Here is a 14,732-nt window from a genome sequence, read left to right as displayed (position 1 = left end):
GGGGGTAGACTTTATTTAAGTTCTCTGAGGCGATACGACGAAACTATCGAAAGCCACATTTGTCTCAGGAGACTCGCATCGCACACATGACAAAACATCGTCGCTGTACGGACGAGGAAGGACACAAAAACAACTCGTGTAAAGGATGGCAGGGGCGGGGTGCCGGTCGCGCGTCCCTTATATTGTAACGTTTAATGATCCGTCCAGCGTGAAATGCCAGCGTTGGCGACCGCGTTTATACAGAGCGTACCAGCGAAGAAGTAGCGAGCTCGACGGGTAGCTTTGTTTCTCGCTAATCAACGTCGGTTTTCTTTTTCTGGCCGCAAGTACCGCTCGTTTTTTCAATTTCTTCGAGTTCGTTCTCCGATCTCTTCCCCATCTGCCCCTCGAATCCTGATTTAAAAGACCTCGGATAGAATCCGTATACGACGAAAGAATTAATTTGCGAGCAAGTCCTCTTTCAACATCCTCGCTTTCGACATCCATAATTAGTTAAGACGCGACCAGACCAAATTTCGTAGAGGAGACAACATGCGCCTGTATTATATATACGGCATCGTCGGTCCGCCCGCCCGTCCGTCCGTATTTCTACACTTCGCTTTCTAGGGCATCCCAGATCGTATGGATTGCCCGCGCGTTGGGCGCGTCCTCGTTGCTGAAACTTTTTCAATAGGTTCATACATAAAGTTCGCCGTAGTAGAGTCACCTGTTAGCGTACGGCGTACACGGGTCTCCCCAACGGGCTGAGACCAGTCGCGTCGCTCGAGGGCGAGCGCGAATCGACCGGTCTCGGTCGGGCTCGGTTTCGCTTACCTCGGAGGCCTACTACGGGCGCGTGTAACGTGCGCCCGGGGAACGTAGGTGAGCCGTAGGTGAAAGACACGTAGGTAACCACATAGGAGCAAAGGGGGAGAGGTGTATAATCTTCGTCGTGCGGCGCGGCGACGAGCGACGTGTAGCCTTTCCCTACGGCGCGCGCGATGTCGCAGTCGCGCCGTGAGGCCTTTTTTTTTTTTTTCTTTCTTTCTCCCCCGACCGGCCGACGTAGAGAACGTCCGTCGGCTACCGTGCGCTGGGGAGATGTCTTTATTTAGACAGAGATCCAGTAGCGTGAACGGGCCGCCGCGGCGCCGTCGACGAATTCCTCCCGGTATAGAGGCTCGCGTCTTCCTGCAAGGAAGCGCACGCAGGAAAGCGTACGCCTTTCGATATTTCCGAAACTCATATATATGTATGTCCCATGCTCGCGTCAGTCGCGTCTTGGAATAATTAAACGATAACCGGGTCACGCTCGACGATTCGTGCACGTCTCTTTTCTTTTTTTTTTTTCGCGTCGTCCTATCTGTGTAACGTAAAGATAAAGATTCATTGAACTTGGCCACGCGCTCGGCTTGTAAACCGTCGCTTGTCGAAAATACTCGCACGCGTATTACAGAGACACGCGAACTCAATACTCGCGCGAACGCCTGACGGAGTTTTTTTTCGTCGGCGGTCGTCAGATGACAAAAACGGTAAACGTTTGCCTTTCTAATTTTCATACAACAATGAATTTCTTGTACAATAGCGTTTCTTGGTAAAGCCGCCGCTTTCGTAATCATAACCCGCGAGAGTCGTTCTCGCGCAGTTATTCCGTTGAAAGTTACTCGGCGTAATTATAACAGTTTTATGCGCTTCCCGTCGGTAAACAATACGGCTCTTACGCGAGCAAGCACTTAAAGCTAGGCTATTAGCACGGAAGAAAAGTATTGAATGTCCTATCTGCTGGAGATGTCGATCGTAACTCATCCCTGGAAGGAAGCAGAAAAATGCTTTTTCTAGGACAATATCAAGTTTGATGAGCGCGCTAAAGTTTTCGTTAATTATGTACTTGCGAAATAATATGGGCAGTACATGTTTCTCAAATCGTAGAGTTTTAATGTAACGATTCTAATTAAAGATTTCACTTCGGAAGCGTGTTTTGTGAAAGTAAGCGCTAACGTGATGTGGCAGAAAAACATATATATTTAACATAAATTCGCAACGCAGATATAAGAAATTTAAAAAAGCATGCTTTTCGCATCTCTTTAAAAAACAACACTTTTACTACTAATCTTATCTTTTTTCGACTTAAGACTTTACATAGTGCAAGTTGTTTGGCAAGTTTTTACACTGAAGAAGATACTATAATTTTTGTCTTATCGTATCTTTTATATCTTATCATTATATAGTAGCAAAACATGAAATTGTATATAAGAATATGAAACTATTGTACATTGTGTACAAAACAAAATTGAGATAATAGATAAATAAATATTTATAAATATATATAGGTATATATTATTAATTACATTATTTATTTATATATATTATTTTTTGTAGCACATATAAAATGATTAAATATGTTATGTTGCATACAAAGATAATGAATACGTTACCAAATGTGCCAATGAAAATTAGACTAACAGCAAACACATTTTATTGTTTCAGATCACCGGCATCGTATTTATTTCGGTGGGCGGCGTGATTCTGGTTGTTTACAGCGGGTACAGCAACTTTGTGGATAGTTGGTTCTTCGCAGCCCCACTCTTAATGATAGTAGTCGGTATCATAGTCTTCCTCGTATCATTCTTTGGATGTTGCGGCGCTGTAAAGGAGAATCATTGCATGATAATAACGGTATGAGCCTAAAAACGCTATTTATTAAAACACTTATTTATTAAAATTATTAATTATACTTATTAAGATTATTACTATTAATTAAAATCTATTATTTTTATTTTTCGTAACATGAGAATTTTGTAACATGAATTTGACTTATCTTTTTAAATATCTTTTTTACTTATATATATGGCGTAGCGAAACATTTTTTAAAAGGGTATAATTAAATTGAAGAGCACAAATTTTGTACAAGAGTTTGTTACGACACTAATATTCTGTATACATATATTACACCTGTGCAATAATTTTAATTTACTATAGTTCTCGGTCCTGCTACTGCTGATATTTGCTCTGGAATTGGGCGCTGGCATCACAGGTTACATGATGAGAGGAGAAGTTGCTAATATGTTGGAAAACCGTTTGAACGGTACTTTGCGACAATATGAGCTTAATCCAGATATTCGTCGTTCATGGGACATCATGCAGCACGATGTGAGTTCATGAAATTATTTGAGGACAAAATGTTACAATTATACATTTAAACTTTTATTCATTGCTGTAAGAAAGAATATTGTTGAAATCATTATGCAAGCAGAAAAGTCCTTACTAACTAGATAATATATCGTAACTAGATATAAATATCGTAATTTTATTGTATGCCATTAATAATCGAATTTTAAATGACAATTGAAATATGATTTTAGTTACAATGCTGCGGTATGAATGGCCCTGCAGACTGGCCCCGTCTGTCCCCCAGTTTCCAGCATAATAACGCTCCCGATTCCTGCTGCAAAGAGATTCCTACTCAAAATCGATGCGATGTCAATTCGATTCATGTGTACGGTGATGGCTGCATGATGAAACTGCAATCCGCTATAGAAAATAACGCTATGATCCTGGGAGGAGTGGGCATAGGGGTAGCCCTCATACAGGTAAGTTCTAATTTAAACTGTCATCCTAGCGTTACAACAAAGTTATATTAAAACTTGTGATTTAGATGCAAATAGCTATTGTATACTACATAAAATAGAAGGATTTACAATATTATTTCTATAAATAACATTAAATGCAATATATAGTAGCATTCCAATTGTATATCATTAATACTAACGAGCAAAGGATAAATTTGGAAAAATGAATTTTAAAACAATAATGTCTCTTTGTTTTCAGTTGATTGGAGTAGTCTTTGCGTGCTGTCTGGCTCGCTCAATTCGCCGCGAGTATGAGACTGTGTAAGCTGATAGATACACAAATTTTCATTGCAACAAGCCTAAAATGCACTTGTATAAAACCTGATCTATTACACAAGCTGCCACTATTTTTTTCCCCTTATTTCGTTACCATTTAACCATGCACAATTATATATACAAAAAATTTCTTTCCTTTATTGCTTCTATTCTTAACACATTGCAAAGAAGCCGTTTAATTTCGTCAAAGAGTGCGTGATAGGTAAAAACGATTTAAAGATCTCCAAAGAATCTCAAAAGACTCTCACTGCTATTTTGGTATCTGGGCCTTATCTATCAGACATAAAAATGTCACACACGTATGTTTTGTATGTTTTTACAATAGGCTCTCGAACAACTTTGTATATTAATGATAACAGAGTATCTATATACTCTCGGAGATCAGTTTTTTATAAATGTACATCTAATTTGTTCAGTGTCATTGTGATACTGTTTATAGTTGAGCCACGATAACCATAACATCGATGATAAAGTTATATAAAGTATAAATCACTATAAAATGCGTTAAAAGCTTCTTTTTGTTTAATGTCTGCTTCACGTGAATAATTGTTTAGCTTATTAGCAAAAGTGTATTTTTGTCGTTTCTATATTTTTGCTTCATAAATATTTCGCATGGTTGTAGTGTATATTGATATTGTTGTCGAGGCTCTGCTATAATATTCAACAGTATCATCTTCAACTTTAAGAGTGTTCATATATCTTAAGACTTCACATTTTGCTTTCGGGTCGATGTCATGACCTTATGAGATCATATTCCAGTATATCTATAATATTTTCAAACGACCATAGAAGTCATCTCGTCATTATTTTAATAGGTCTGTTTTTTATAGCTGAATTAGCTACACTAGTTCAGAGTTTATCTTTCTTCTTCCAATGTAGAAAGAGAAAAATAAACTGTGAACTGGTGCAGCAGTTCAGCTATAAAAAACAGGCCTAATATACGTGCTCATTTTAGTCAATTCAACATTTAAGGTTTGTCCTTAAAAAAATGTGTGTGTGTGTGTGTGTGTGTGTGTGTGTGTGTATGTATACATCTTATTTGACAAATAAAATTTACGATATAATGTAAAGAAAGCCACTAATTAGATAATTCAAGACGCAAAATGAAGTATTAAGATATATGAATATCTTCTCAGCATTAACCCAATGGTGTATGATGAAGGGCATTTCCTTTATATATTGCATGTTATATAATCCATTCAAAGAGAAAATTATACGTTAACCAATTAATAGGATGTACTATACTTGTGAACTGCAAAGAAACTGTGATTGAAAGTAACATGTGTCAATGCGCAATTTGTTTTCTTTTTTTTTATATACTTCTAATTTGTGGCTAAATAATACTCTTCAGATTAATGAAAAATTTCCTTGTTTAACAAGTTGAAAGGCATAAAGAGAAGTGTTAGCCTCAATTTGCAATTGCATGTTAACTACACGTATATGTTGCCGCGCGCGTGCTGTGCGTTCAATACAAACAAGAAGTACTCTATAATATAACATTAAGATATTTTGTTGTTTATCACAATGTAAAGTTTACATAGCGTTACAATCATGAAAAATGTCTTACGAGATGTATAAGTATATAGAAATAGATAAAACGTAATAGTTGTTTCATGTTATATGAGAATTATAGTAAAGCGTAATATTCATAATGAAATTATTTCAACCAGATGACTTATGCTCAGTTCAACAGCAATAGAAATTGCTTCAACTTGATTATAAAGTGTCGTTTCGAGCCGGTATTGGCAATATATAAAATACTTGTTAATAAAATCTACTAAAATAGTATCACACGAAGTGTTATCTTTTGTTTTTTCGTTGTTTGTACTATACATATACGAAATTATATTGCTTATTAATATGCGTAAAACTAGATGTTTTTTTTCCCAAATATTTTATGTTCATACCTAGTGATTTAATATTTTTACTTACAGCGAAACCACAGCACACTGATCTGCCATCAATTAGGAGGCATTTTTTCATAATATTGTTCATCATACATTGATTAATAAATACTTGTAGATTCATTACAACCGTAATCATTCTTATTGTGCTTACAAGTATATACTCAAAGAGGAATGATGTCACAAGTATTTAGTGTACAGCGATACCTTAAGTTAGTCATGTTTCGGTATGTATATCTATGTAATGCATGTGAAATTGCCGACTTTTGAGAGAATGCAAATTGGCGTTTCTCTTTGCTCATTTTTTCTTATAAATTGAAAAAAAAAACGAAATAAGCAATATGCATTGATTATTGACATATCTTATTAAATTTTAATTATTAACATATCCCGTTAAATTTTAACATCAAATTACTGCCAATATCTGCCAAAAATATATGTCACATGCAATATGAAGGCAAAAGAAAAGGAAACGGAACAACTAGTCGAAAAAATGTATACGAACCCGTTTACAGAGATTACCAATGGAACGTTAATCAATTTTGGCACATGTACGACGAGGTGCCTGTTAAATTATGTGCCATGATGTAATGTCTGATCCATTTTTTCATGTGATACGTTTGTACGAAGTTTGGTAATCTTTTGCGAATTATATACAATTTTCTGTACCATTATAGGAAATAGCATTGAACGTAGCCATCATTCCTCTTAATTTTTTGCCAGGTTTAAACGAAAAGTAAAAGAACAAGCTATTTCTGCATAATCTTCCTCAGAGTGCAGAATGAACAAATTGTGTAACGCGGTTAATTGCAAACAAACTTGTGTTCTCTTATAATTTAATATTACCATAAAATAGTATATATATTATATTTGAGTACATGCAGTCTTGGCATCTATTTTTAATGCCTCCTCATCTTTTTCTCTCTCGACAAAATAGTCTCTAATACTTATAATATATACGATGTTGTAGTAATCTTATATTAAATTTATAATGATTTTCTGTGTTCTACGAAGACAAAAAAAAAAGAAAAGGCAGTGTACTCTTATTCGTAATCGACGGTGCCCCGTGAAATATATATACGTATGCGTGTATATATAGTGTCATTATGTAATATCAGATGTACACAAAAATTCTGTACATTATGTACCAATGATTGTAACAAAATTAGCGCATCTTAACATCTAGCTCAATTTAAATGGAGTATCAAATGGAAGCTAGCTCTATCCTGTCAATAATTTAGCTTGTAATGTCAGTGAACTCTGATATTGATTCTCTTGCGCTTCATTGTATTATATGCTATTGACAGTCTATTGCTACACAAACATTTGTGCATGTTTAGTGCTAAGTTCATTCATATTTGGGACCAAAGCAAAAAAGATTAACATTATTTTTACTGAGTAACAAGTTATTTCTGAAAAGAAATAAACAGTTCAGAACAATTATGTGATATATTAAAACCTGTGAAAAGACTTTTGACTTTTTTGAACTTTATTCCTAGAATTCCATTCTGTCCAGTATTGAAAGAGCTTTCAATGATATTGGAAAAGGAATTAAATGAGAATGAATTATGATAATGTATAAAACTACTTATATTCATTTGCTTCCATTTAAAGGAGAGAAACATTTTTTAAAATAAAACTTGAAATTGATGTCAATTGGATTGGATTGGATGCCATTAAATAACATTATGTGTGTTTAAGTACATAATTGAAATGTACAGTACTCTTTTTAGATTTATACGTAAGAGATGAAAGGAAAAAAAATTTAGAAATTTCACTGCGTCTTGTCGATTTCACGAATTCAAGTACCACGATTCAAATTAAATTATGTAAGTTTCTGTAGTCTTGTGTATACAAATGCATGAAAATTTATAACATTCCTTTAGACATATATACCGAACGTTATTAGAACGTATATGTCTGAAAAAATGGAGAAACGTATTTATTGCAAATAATTTATATATGTAAGAACAAAGAGTATTGATATATTTACTATTTTACAATAATGTTGAGATAATTTAAATTTACCATCGGCACACACATACACACAGACACACACACACACACACACACACGCACATACACAGTGGCAAATGCACAAGATCTCAGAAATAAACATGAACGTCCGTACGTAGGATAACCATAATTGCAGAAACATAGAAATAATAGCTATGAGATATTAAAGTGTGCCTAACATAGTAACGTTTATGTTATAAGTTAATAGAGATTAGAAAGCATTTTAATGATATTAATCTAATCGACCATGCGCAATGTAGCTTCGAAACTAGCACTTGTCCAAAAACGTTTGCTCCTTTTGATTATATAAAATCATCTGTGTTTGTCAGAGATTTTAATTGAAAATTTTAGACTCTGTATACATGTATTAGTTGTACCAGACAACGCAAAAGACTGACGAAGATTATTGTAATCAGTATTAACTAACATTGGTATTTTACATACAATATATACATATTATATATATTACACAGACACACACGCATACACACATGCATGCACACAAAATATACACATATACAAATGATTTTATACTAAATTCTATTTTGGCTGTTTTTTTTTTATTATAAACGGAAATTATTAGTCAGTAAAGTAATACAAATGTAATTTTGTTATTACAATATAACTATAATTTACGGCATTTTAGGAGCCAACATGTCCTTAGCACATATTCATCTAGCTTTTATGTATACTAATAAATTTAATGACACTAAATACTGTTTTTAATGAAAATCCTTCCCATCTCTATCTTTACAAATCTTGATCTAAATTGAAATCTCGCAGTATACAACTAAAGAGTATCTTTAAGATAAGGAAAGGTAACAATAATAACTACCGAAGAGAGCGTATAATAAATTGTATTTCATTCATTATATCATTAAAAGATTGTTTACCCATATACAAGACTGACCTTCGTACATTTGCTTTTTCTTCTTCGTTTGACATTTATACTTTTTATACGCGTACAGAAAAGAGTGTTCATGGATCAACTGACTTCCCGGCGTATTGTAAGTTTAGATCATCGAAACCAGATAAATGCCACAATGGCTTTCTCCTTGCTTCTCAGTATTTTTTTTTACAAGAGACTAAGGCGCCTCAGATCGGTTCTAAAAGAGCGTGCTCTCGTTTGCATCAGTTATTTAACGTATACATGATATTTTTAGAAATAACGAGATCCGTTATATTTTGTTAATATTCTGATAATTTTCAAATGCACGCGGGCATGTACATGTAATATATCTTAATTATGTATAATGGATCTATTTACAATCCCGACGCAGAATCAAGTCTCATTATCTACTTTATCTCATATAAAGTTGAAACTGCATACTGGCTTACAAAATATAAGAAGCCGAAGTCCGTCGACTAAATTAAAGTCCAAGAATATTCAATTTTTGTCATAGTAGGAACTTACGCGATTCGCATATTCTGCACATGCATTTCACGCAATATTTACATTCCTCGAATTTTGCGACAAAAAGGATGTGAAGTGTTACTTTACACAATAAACTGTACAATATTGGTATTGGCCAAGTAAGCTTCTCTCCTTCACTTTATCATTTTTTATCAACTATAATTACATTCACACTACCTGATATTTTTAAGCAACTATATACATATATATAAAATATTATATATATATATATATAATATTTATATACATATGTATATATATTAGAACAGATATGTACAAAGTGATTTTAATCACCTTGTTGATCTAATTGTCATAAGATATAAAAAACTACGAAAAATTATTCAGGAGGCGTACATGTATACCTGACACACTGAAAACAATGAAAGTATCTCTAGCATACTCGGACTTTTGCGTTCGAGTACGCAACAAAATTGATATGTAAGTATCCCTTCAGATACAATAAAATAATATGAAAAGTCTAAGAACGCAATTGGATTGCACCAACATTGGTTAGCGCCACAATCGTTAAATTTTCTTTCTCTACCTACATTAAAACCTAAATTAAACTATGATTTATAAAAAAAAAAAAATGAAAAAATCGCTAATCAGAATTTTGTGAATGAGGATTATCAGTGCAATCACTATTAAAACATCAATGTACATATACATATATAGAGTATAGACAGAATATAAATCCAGGTCAGAATTACAAGTTTCTTGAATGTACCAGTATATAAGTATACAGTAAATAATATTTATTTACAGTTACAATATATTTTGGGCCCAGACAATTGAATTATGTCTGATAGCACAAGCATGACCGACCTCTGCTTCATGCAGAACGTTACAATTATTGTATTATGAACACAAAATGTATACGGTAGTTTTGCAGCAGTTAAATTATAGTTACAGTTACATGCAATTAGCCTATATCTTGAGTCAGGCGTCAACATGTATATGAACATAATAATTTAAATTTAACGCAATTCAATATAAAAATATGGGAGCTAATTATGGAAAAATGGGCCTCTACATTTACGTCTTATCGCCTATATATCTATCTATTAATTACTTACACTTTAGATTATCAATATTGTTCATGTTATCTCCTATTCTAGAAACATTAGCAGCATTGTGGCTGGTATTGTTTTGTGAACAATACAATCCATTTAAATACTATCTCATTGTAACTTTTTAAGTGAAAAACTCCTGTCTCGTTATGCCCTAGCACACTTGTTTTTAAACACTTGCACGCACATTCATCCGTCTTAGGCACATTACATACTCTACATAAAAGCACATCACAATCATGTTTGAGCTGATCTCAAACGGTCTTCGCTCACTTGTGTTTTCTGACCAACATGATCATAGATAAAGATGTGTACAGGCTACATATGAGACAAGTTGTATGAGAGCAGCAATGATCATAAGTTGGCATGAGACTAATAGGAGTTTAATATGAATTAAGAATATGCTCATGTGGCATAGCGTTTGGTCCAAAGCCGCGCTATGCGATCGTGTTCTTCTCTATTTTGTAGGTATTGCGTAGCTATACTACCTACCAATGGATCAGCTGCAAGATAAAATTATGTAAGATCCATGTAATAATTGTGTAAAACGATAATGCAATATCTAAAGAATTCGTTATCTCGAGAACTAATAAGATATCGCAAATACAATCATTATTTATAATGTACGTATCGTACATCAGATTTCAATAAATTATCATGAATAATAAGCCCACCTGGATTGCAGTCTGTTAAAAGGGAACATATTGACAGTAAGACTTTCGAAATTGTCAATGCAGGGGACCAATTATCCTTTAATATGTCCAAGCAGATTACTCCTTGACTATTTATATTGCAATGGTAGATGCGCGTTCGGAATGTAACCTGTAAAGCAACACATTTTTGTTTGGAACATAATAGCTATGTATAATGTACATCTATTTTGCTAAAATAAATGATATGATTAACTTTATAAATGCAATGGAATTAATACGATATTTACTAGTCTATTTGCAGATATTTATCATGTAATAAATATTATGTAAATGTCTATTTAAAACATATTGACACTTCAAGTTTTTTATACGGATTAAAGATATTATTTCAAATAATACTTTTATTTAAGTTTTCATTTATTTTCTTTACTTCGACGTTGTTATAATTCTGTACGAGTGTCGTCGCGATGCAGTATAAAATTAATCATTAACTTACCTTAGGAGGTTTAAAAGGATATTCTGGCGAGAAATGTATATCAAGAAAGAACACACCGCCCTCGTAAACCGAACCTGGAGGACCCAATATGGTAGAAACCCATTCGTATAAGTTATCACCCTTTGGTCCTGCACTGTAACACGAATTAATCACCAATTTATTACATGTTATTCTTGTGAAACATGTAAACTGTTTCATATAATTTATATTATATTTAGCTATAATTCCAAAATATTATTTCATAAAGGATGATGATTGATAACAACAGTACCATACCTGCAATTGGGAGGTGGGTCCAGCGTAATTTCTGCCAATTCTTTTTGTATCCTGATAAAATTCAATGAACACAAATTATTGTTACGTTCACTGTTAATATGAATACATGCAATTGTCGCGTTGCAAAACTCAGGAGTCTATTGCATTACCTCTTAGCGGACGTCCCTAAAGCTTTCGACATCTTTGGATTTGGCTTCGCTTCTTTACTGTCTGGTTTATTGTCTGCCAAGGAGGAACCACGTCCTCGCCCAGTTCCACTGGAGCCTGCTCCTGACGACATGACTCTGCGACAAAAAACACACACACACACACACACGTATTCTCAATTACACGTAGACTTTTTTTTGCAAATGATTAATTTAACGACAACAGATAAAGGAAGGATTATAGAAGCGTTATAAAAGCAAGAATAATTTTGGAGTATGGTAATTGAAATAATACACATCGCGTTTCAATCATCATTTCGCTATAATCGATGCGTAAAACGTAAATTTGCAAGAGAAAGGAGGAACGGAGAAGAACGGAGTCTCGTTTGTCTAAACTAATGTCATCTGTGTGCAAAACAAATAGAGCGGAGCAAACGAGCCTTGTTGGCGTGAGCCGAAATCGACACGAGTTAACAATTCGAGTGGCTGATCCGGGGCGCCGAAATATATAAATTGATAATGCACCGTGTTAGTTGCGACGCTTCCGAGAAACGGTCGTCTCTCCCCGTTACGCTCCCGACGGGGTGGCGATGTACCGTGCAACAAAGAGTCCCGTTCGACACAAAACACACGATTTTCCGCCCCTCACCCTCGGCCATCCCCTCCCTTCCCCCGCGAGCAGAAACATAAACATCGCGCGTACTTGATCGCCGCCGGATAAGTGTCCCGTCACTCCGGGACGGGATATCTAGCGCGTCGTGTATTTTTAAACGGCGTCGCCCCGTAAGTAAGCGCGTGGCTCTAGCCCGAGGAGGCTCGAGGAGGAAACGACGGCCGCGACGTACGTGACGATCCGCCGGGTGGGCCGAGAAAGAAAGGAGCAAGATTCGTTTAACGTCATCGCGTTTTGTTGTCTCCTCCGCTGTTCGGGGCGACCCGAAAGGGGGGTTCAACGCGCCCAAAATTGATTTCCCTTCACGGAGCGAGCGGACGAGCACGCGTTTTTTCTCTCTCTCTTTCTCTCCCCCCCCGCTTGTCTCTCACTCTCACTCTCACTCTTTCTCTCTCTCTCTCTCTCAGAATCCGAATGCCTCTTCCTCTCTCGCTACGCAGGCAAGAGGCAAGAGACTCCGGCTCCCGACAGCCAAGCGCCGGGTGTATCTCGGAACGACGTACATACATTCCCCGGCGTGCCGTCTACATGGGTCTCCCGCTCCGTCCTCTATAGATATCCCTGTGTCCCTTTTAGGACACACGCACACGACCACGCACAGTGCCACTTCTGGCCGTTTCCTAACCCTCTCCCTTCTTCCCCTCCCGCCCCCTCCCTCCCGCGATTTCGTTTCGCAAGCCGAAGCGGCTGAGAAAAGCGTTGCGGCGCCGATGTACCTCGTGTCCGATGTGTCCACGCCGTGTTTGCTGTCGTCTCGCGGCAAGCCTAGCTTCGCCGGGTCGCCGACGGTAGGGCGGAGGGGCGTGAGGCAGGGGGGAACGGGGAAGGACCGGTCCGCCGCTGCTTCAGATGCAAGAGCCGCGAGACGGTTCCCTCGGCGCCTCGGCGCGGCGACGGTGTCGCCGGGATAATGGAGCCAAGCGGATCGGGGGCGGGATGCACGCGGCGGTCGACGACGACGACGACGACAGCGGCGGCGGCGGCGACGACGGCGGCGGTGATGCTGACGACTCCGACTCCGTTATTGTCCTCGAGTCAGGCGGGAGTACGCGTAGGAGCCCGCGCGAGGAACGCGCTCTACAACGAGATCGTGCCGCTCTCGATACTACAACTGCAGCAGCACTCGCGAGGAACGCGCAGCGCCCGACGCATCGGCGTGATTCTATCGCGATCGTTCGACGGATCGACGACGACGGCGGCGGCGGCGGCGACGACGGCGATGACGGTCGCGGGTACGCGACAACGCCGAGAGACGATCGTGGACGAGCGCACGGACGAGGCAGCGGATTTCGAATCGCCCTCGCGGATTGTCCTGTCCCGGAAGCCCAGCGCTCCTCAGGCTCTCGTCCTCGTATCGCGACCATTCATCTCACTTTCATGTCCCGAAATCGCGATCGCGGCGTCCTTCTCCCCTCGGCGAGCGCCGAAACGTGCGCATCTCTGCGTCGCCGGATGTTGACTCTGTCGCCGCGGCGGCGGACGCTGGCAAACCTGACAACGCGTTTTCGCGGGCGCTGTGATCGGCCCCGTGCCTCCTGCCGCCGGAGCCCGGCGCGCCCGGCGCTACCGGGCCTACCGGCACCCACAGGGCCACGGAGCGGCGTTTTTCCCCCGCGGCCGGGGGCCCCCGCGCCAGAGAGGATCCTGAGAGCGGCCATGCCCGCGATTTAGCGGGGACCGGCGATTGAGCTGGTTTCAGCGCCTCTGACAAGTGGACATTGAACTACGTAGCCAATGTCCACGATTTTGTCGATTATGTCCACGATCTTTTGGTGGTGATCCGTGCTATGTCCACGGTTGTGTTCCGTGCTATGTGCAGGAATGCGAGTAGGTTAGTTAGAAAAGGACGGACATCAATCTCGGTCGTCCTTGTCTCACCACCAGCTAACAAACACGGAGCTCGAGCGGCGAGTTTGTTTGTCTCACGGACACAGTCCCCTCTCTCCCGTCCCGTTTTTTGTCTCGCTGCGTTGCCGAAATTCAGAAAGAGGATTTCGGGCGATTTCTGGCAGCGAGATGGAAATAGTTAAAGATTTTCATTATATAATTTATATGCTGACGTGACACGCGTGCATATGATTTATGCATAACAAATACGCGCGTGTTCAATATATTGAACAATAAATAATAAGAAATAAATGAGAATAATTAAAATAACAGAAATATTTAGATCGGAAGAGCACACGTCTGAACTCCAGTC

At 38.2% G+C, this 14,732-nt stretch overlaps 3 protein-coding genes across 5 annotated transcripts in view; 1 reads left to right on the top strand and 2 right to left on the bottom strand.

Annotated features, from left to right (window-relative positions):
* Window positions 1-8,518, top strand: part of LOC105454324 (CD63 antigen-like) — a 10,485-nt gene extending 1,967 nt beyond the window's left edge. Inside the window, exons 2-6 of the mRNA XM_011696878.1 lie at window positions 2,467-2,655; window positions 2,959-3,129; window positions 3,342-3,569; window positions 3,808-3,869; window positions 5,819-8,518. Of these exons, the coding sequence (XP_011695180.1) occupies window positions 2,467-2,655; window positions 2,959-3,129; window positions 3,342-3,569; window positions 3,808-3,869; window positions 5,819-5,837 (669 nt within the window). The 3' untranslated portion in view covers window positions 5,838-8,518. The remainder of the gene's footprint in view (window positions 1-2,466; window positions 2,656-2,958; window positions 3,130-3,341; window positions 3,570-3,807; window positions 3,870-5,818) is intronic.
* A 1,413-nt stretch (window positions 8,519-9,931) lies between these two features.
* Window positions 9,932-13,963, bottom strand: LOC105454322 (ubiquitin-conjugating enzyme E2-24 kDa). 3 transcript variants are annotated; one of them, XM_011696874.1, is made up of 6 exons: window positions 13,906-13,963; window positions 11,863-11,997; window positions 11,714-11,764; window positions 11,438-11,570; window positions 10,963-11,110; window positions 9,932-10,791 (listed from the first exon to the last, which is right to left on the bottom strand). In XM_011696874.1, the coding sequence occupies exons 2-6, from the start codon at window positions 11,991-11,993 to the stop codon at window positions 10,694-10,696; spliced, it is 561 nt and encodes a 186-aa protein (XP_011695176.1). In that variant the 5' UTR covers window positions 11,994-11,997; window positions 13,906-13,963; the 3' UTR covers window positions 9,932-10,693. The 3 variants fall into 3 exon arrangements, with proteins under 3 accessions (XP_011695176.1, XP_011695175.1, XP_011695174.1); XM_011696873.1 differs by lacking the exon at window positions 13,906-13,963 and adding an exon at window positions 13,040-13,137; XM_011696872.1 differs by lacking the exon at window positions 13,906-13,963 and adding an exon at window positions 13,249-13,327 and having other exon boundaries at window positions 9,951-10,791.
* Window positions 13,361-13,899, bottom strand: LOC105454323 (myb-related transcription factor, partner of profilin-like). Its single transcript, XM_011696877.1, has one exon. It carries the CDS (start codon window positions 13,894-13,896, stop codon window positions 13,378-13,380), a length of 519 nt encoding a protein of 172 aa, XP_011695179.1. The 5' UTR covers window positions 13,897-13,899; the 3' UTR covers window positions 13,361-13,377.
* Window positions 13,964-14,732: the final 769 nt, after the last annotated feature.

This window comes from Wasmannia auropunctata, unplaced genomic scaffold (genome assembly GCF_000956235.1).
Source record: "Wasmannia auropunctata unplaced genomic scaffold, wasmannia.A_1.0 LD335986.1, whole genome shotgun sequence".
Lineage (NCBI taxonomy): Eukaryota > Metazoa > Arthropoda > Insecta > Hymenoptera > Formicidae > Wasmannia > Wasmannia auropunctata.
The sequence above is the reverse complement of the archived record's forward strand: the minus strand, read 5'-3'. Positions and strand labels throughout refer to the sequence as shown.

Bases quoted from the DNA above. Each gene is read 5' to 3' on its own strand.
- LOC105454322 (XM_011696874.1), bottom strand. From the start codon at position 11,993: ATGTCGTCAGGAGCAGGCTCCAGTGGAACTGGGCGAGGACGTGGTTCC. The intron at 11,765-11,862 runs GTAATGCAATAG...GAATTTTATCAG, and splicing joins TTAGGGACGTCCGCTAAGAG to GATACAAAAAGAATTGGCAG. The intron at 11,571-11,713 runs GTATGGTACTGT...TTCGTGTTACAG, and splicing joins GACCCACCTCCCAATTGCAG to TGCAGGACCAAAGGGTGATA.
- LOC105454323 (XM_011696877.1), bottom strand. From the start codon at position 13,896: ATGGTCGCGATACGAGGACGAGAGCCTGAGGAGCGCTGGGCTTCCGGG.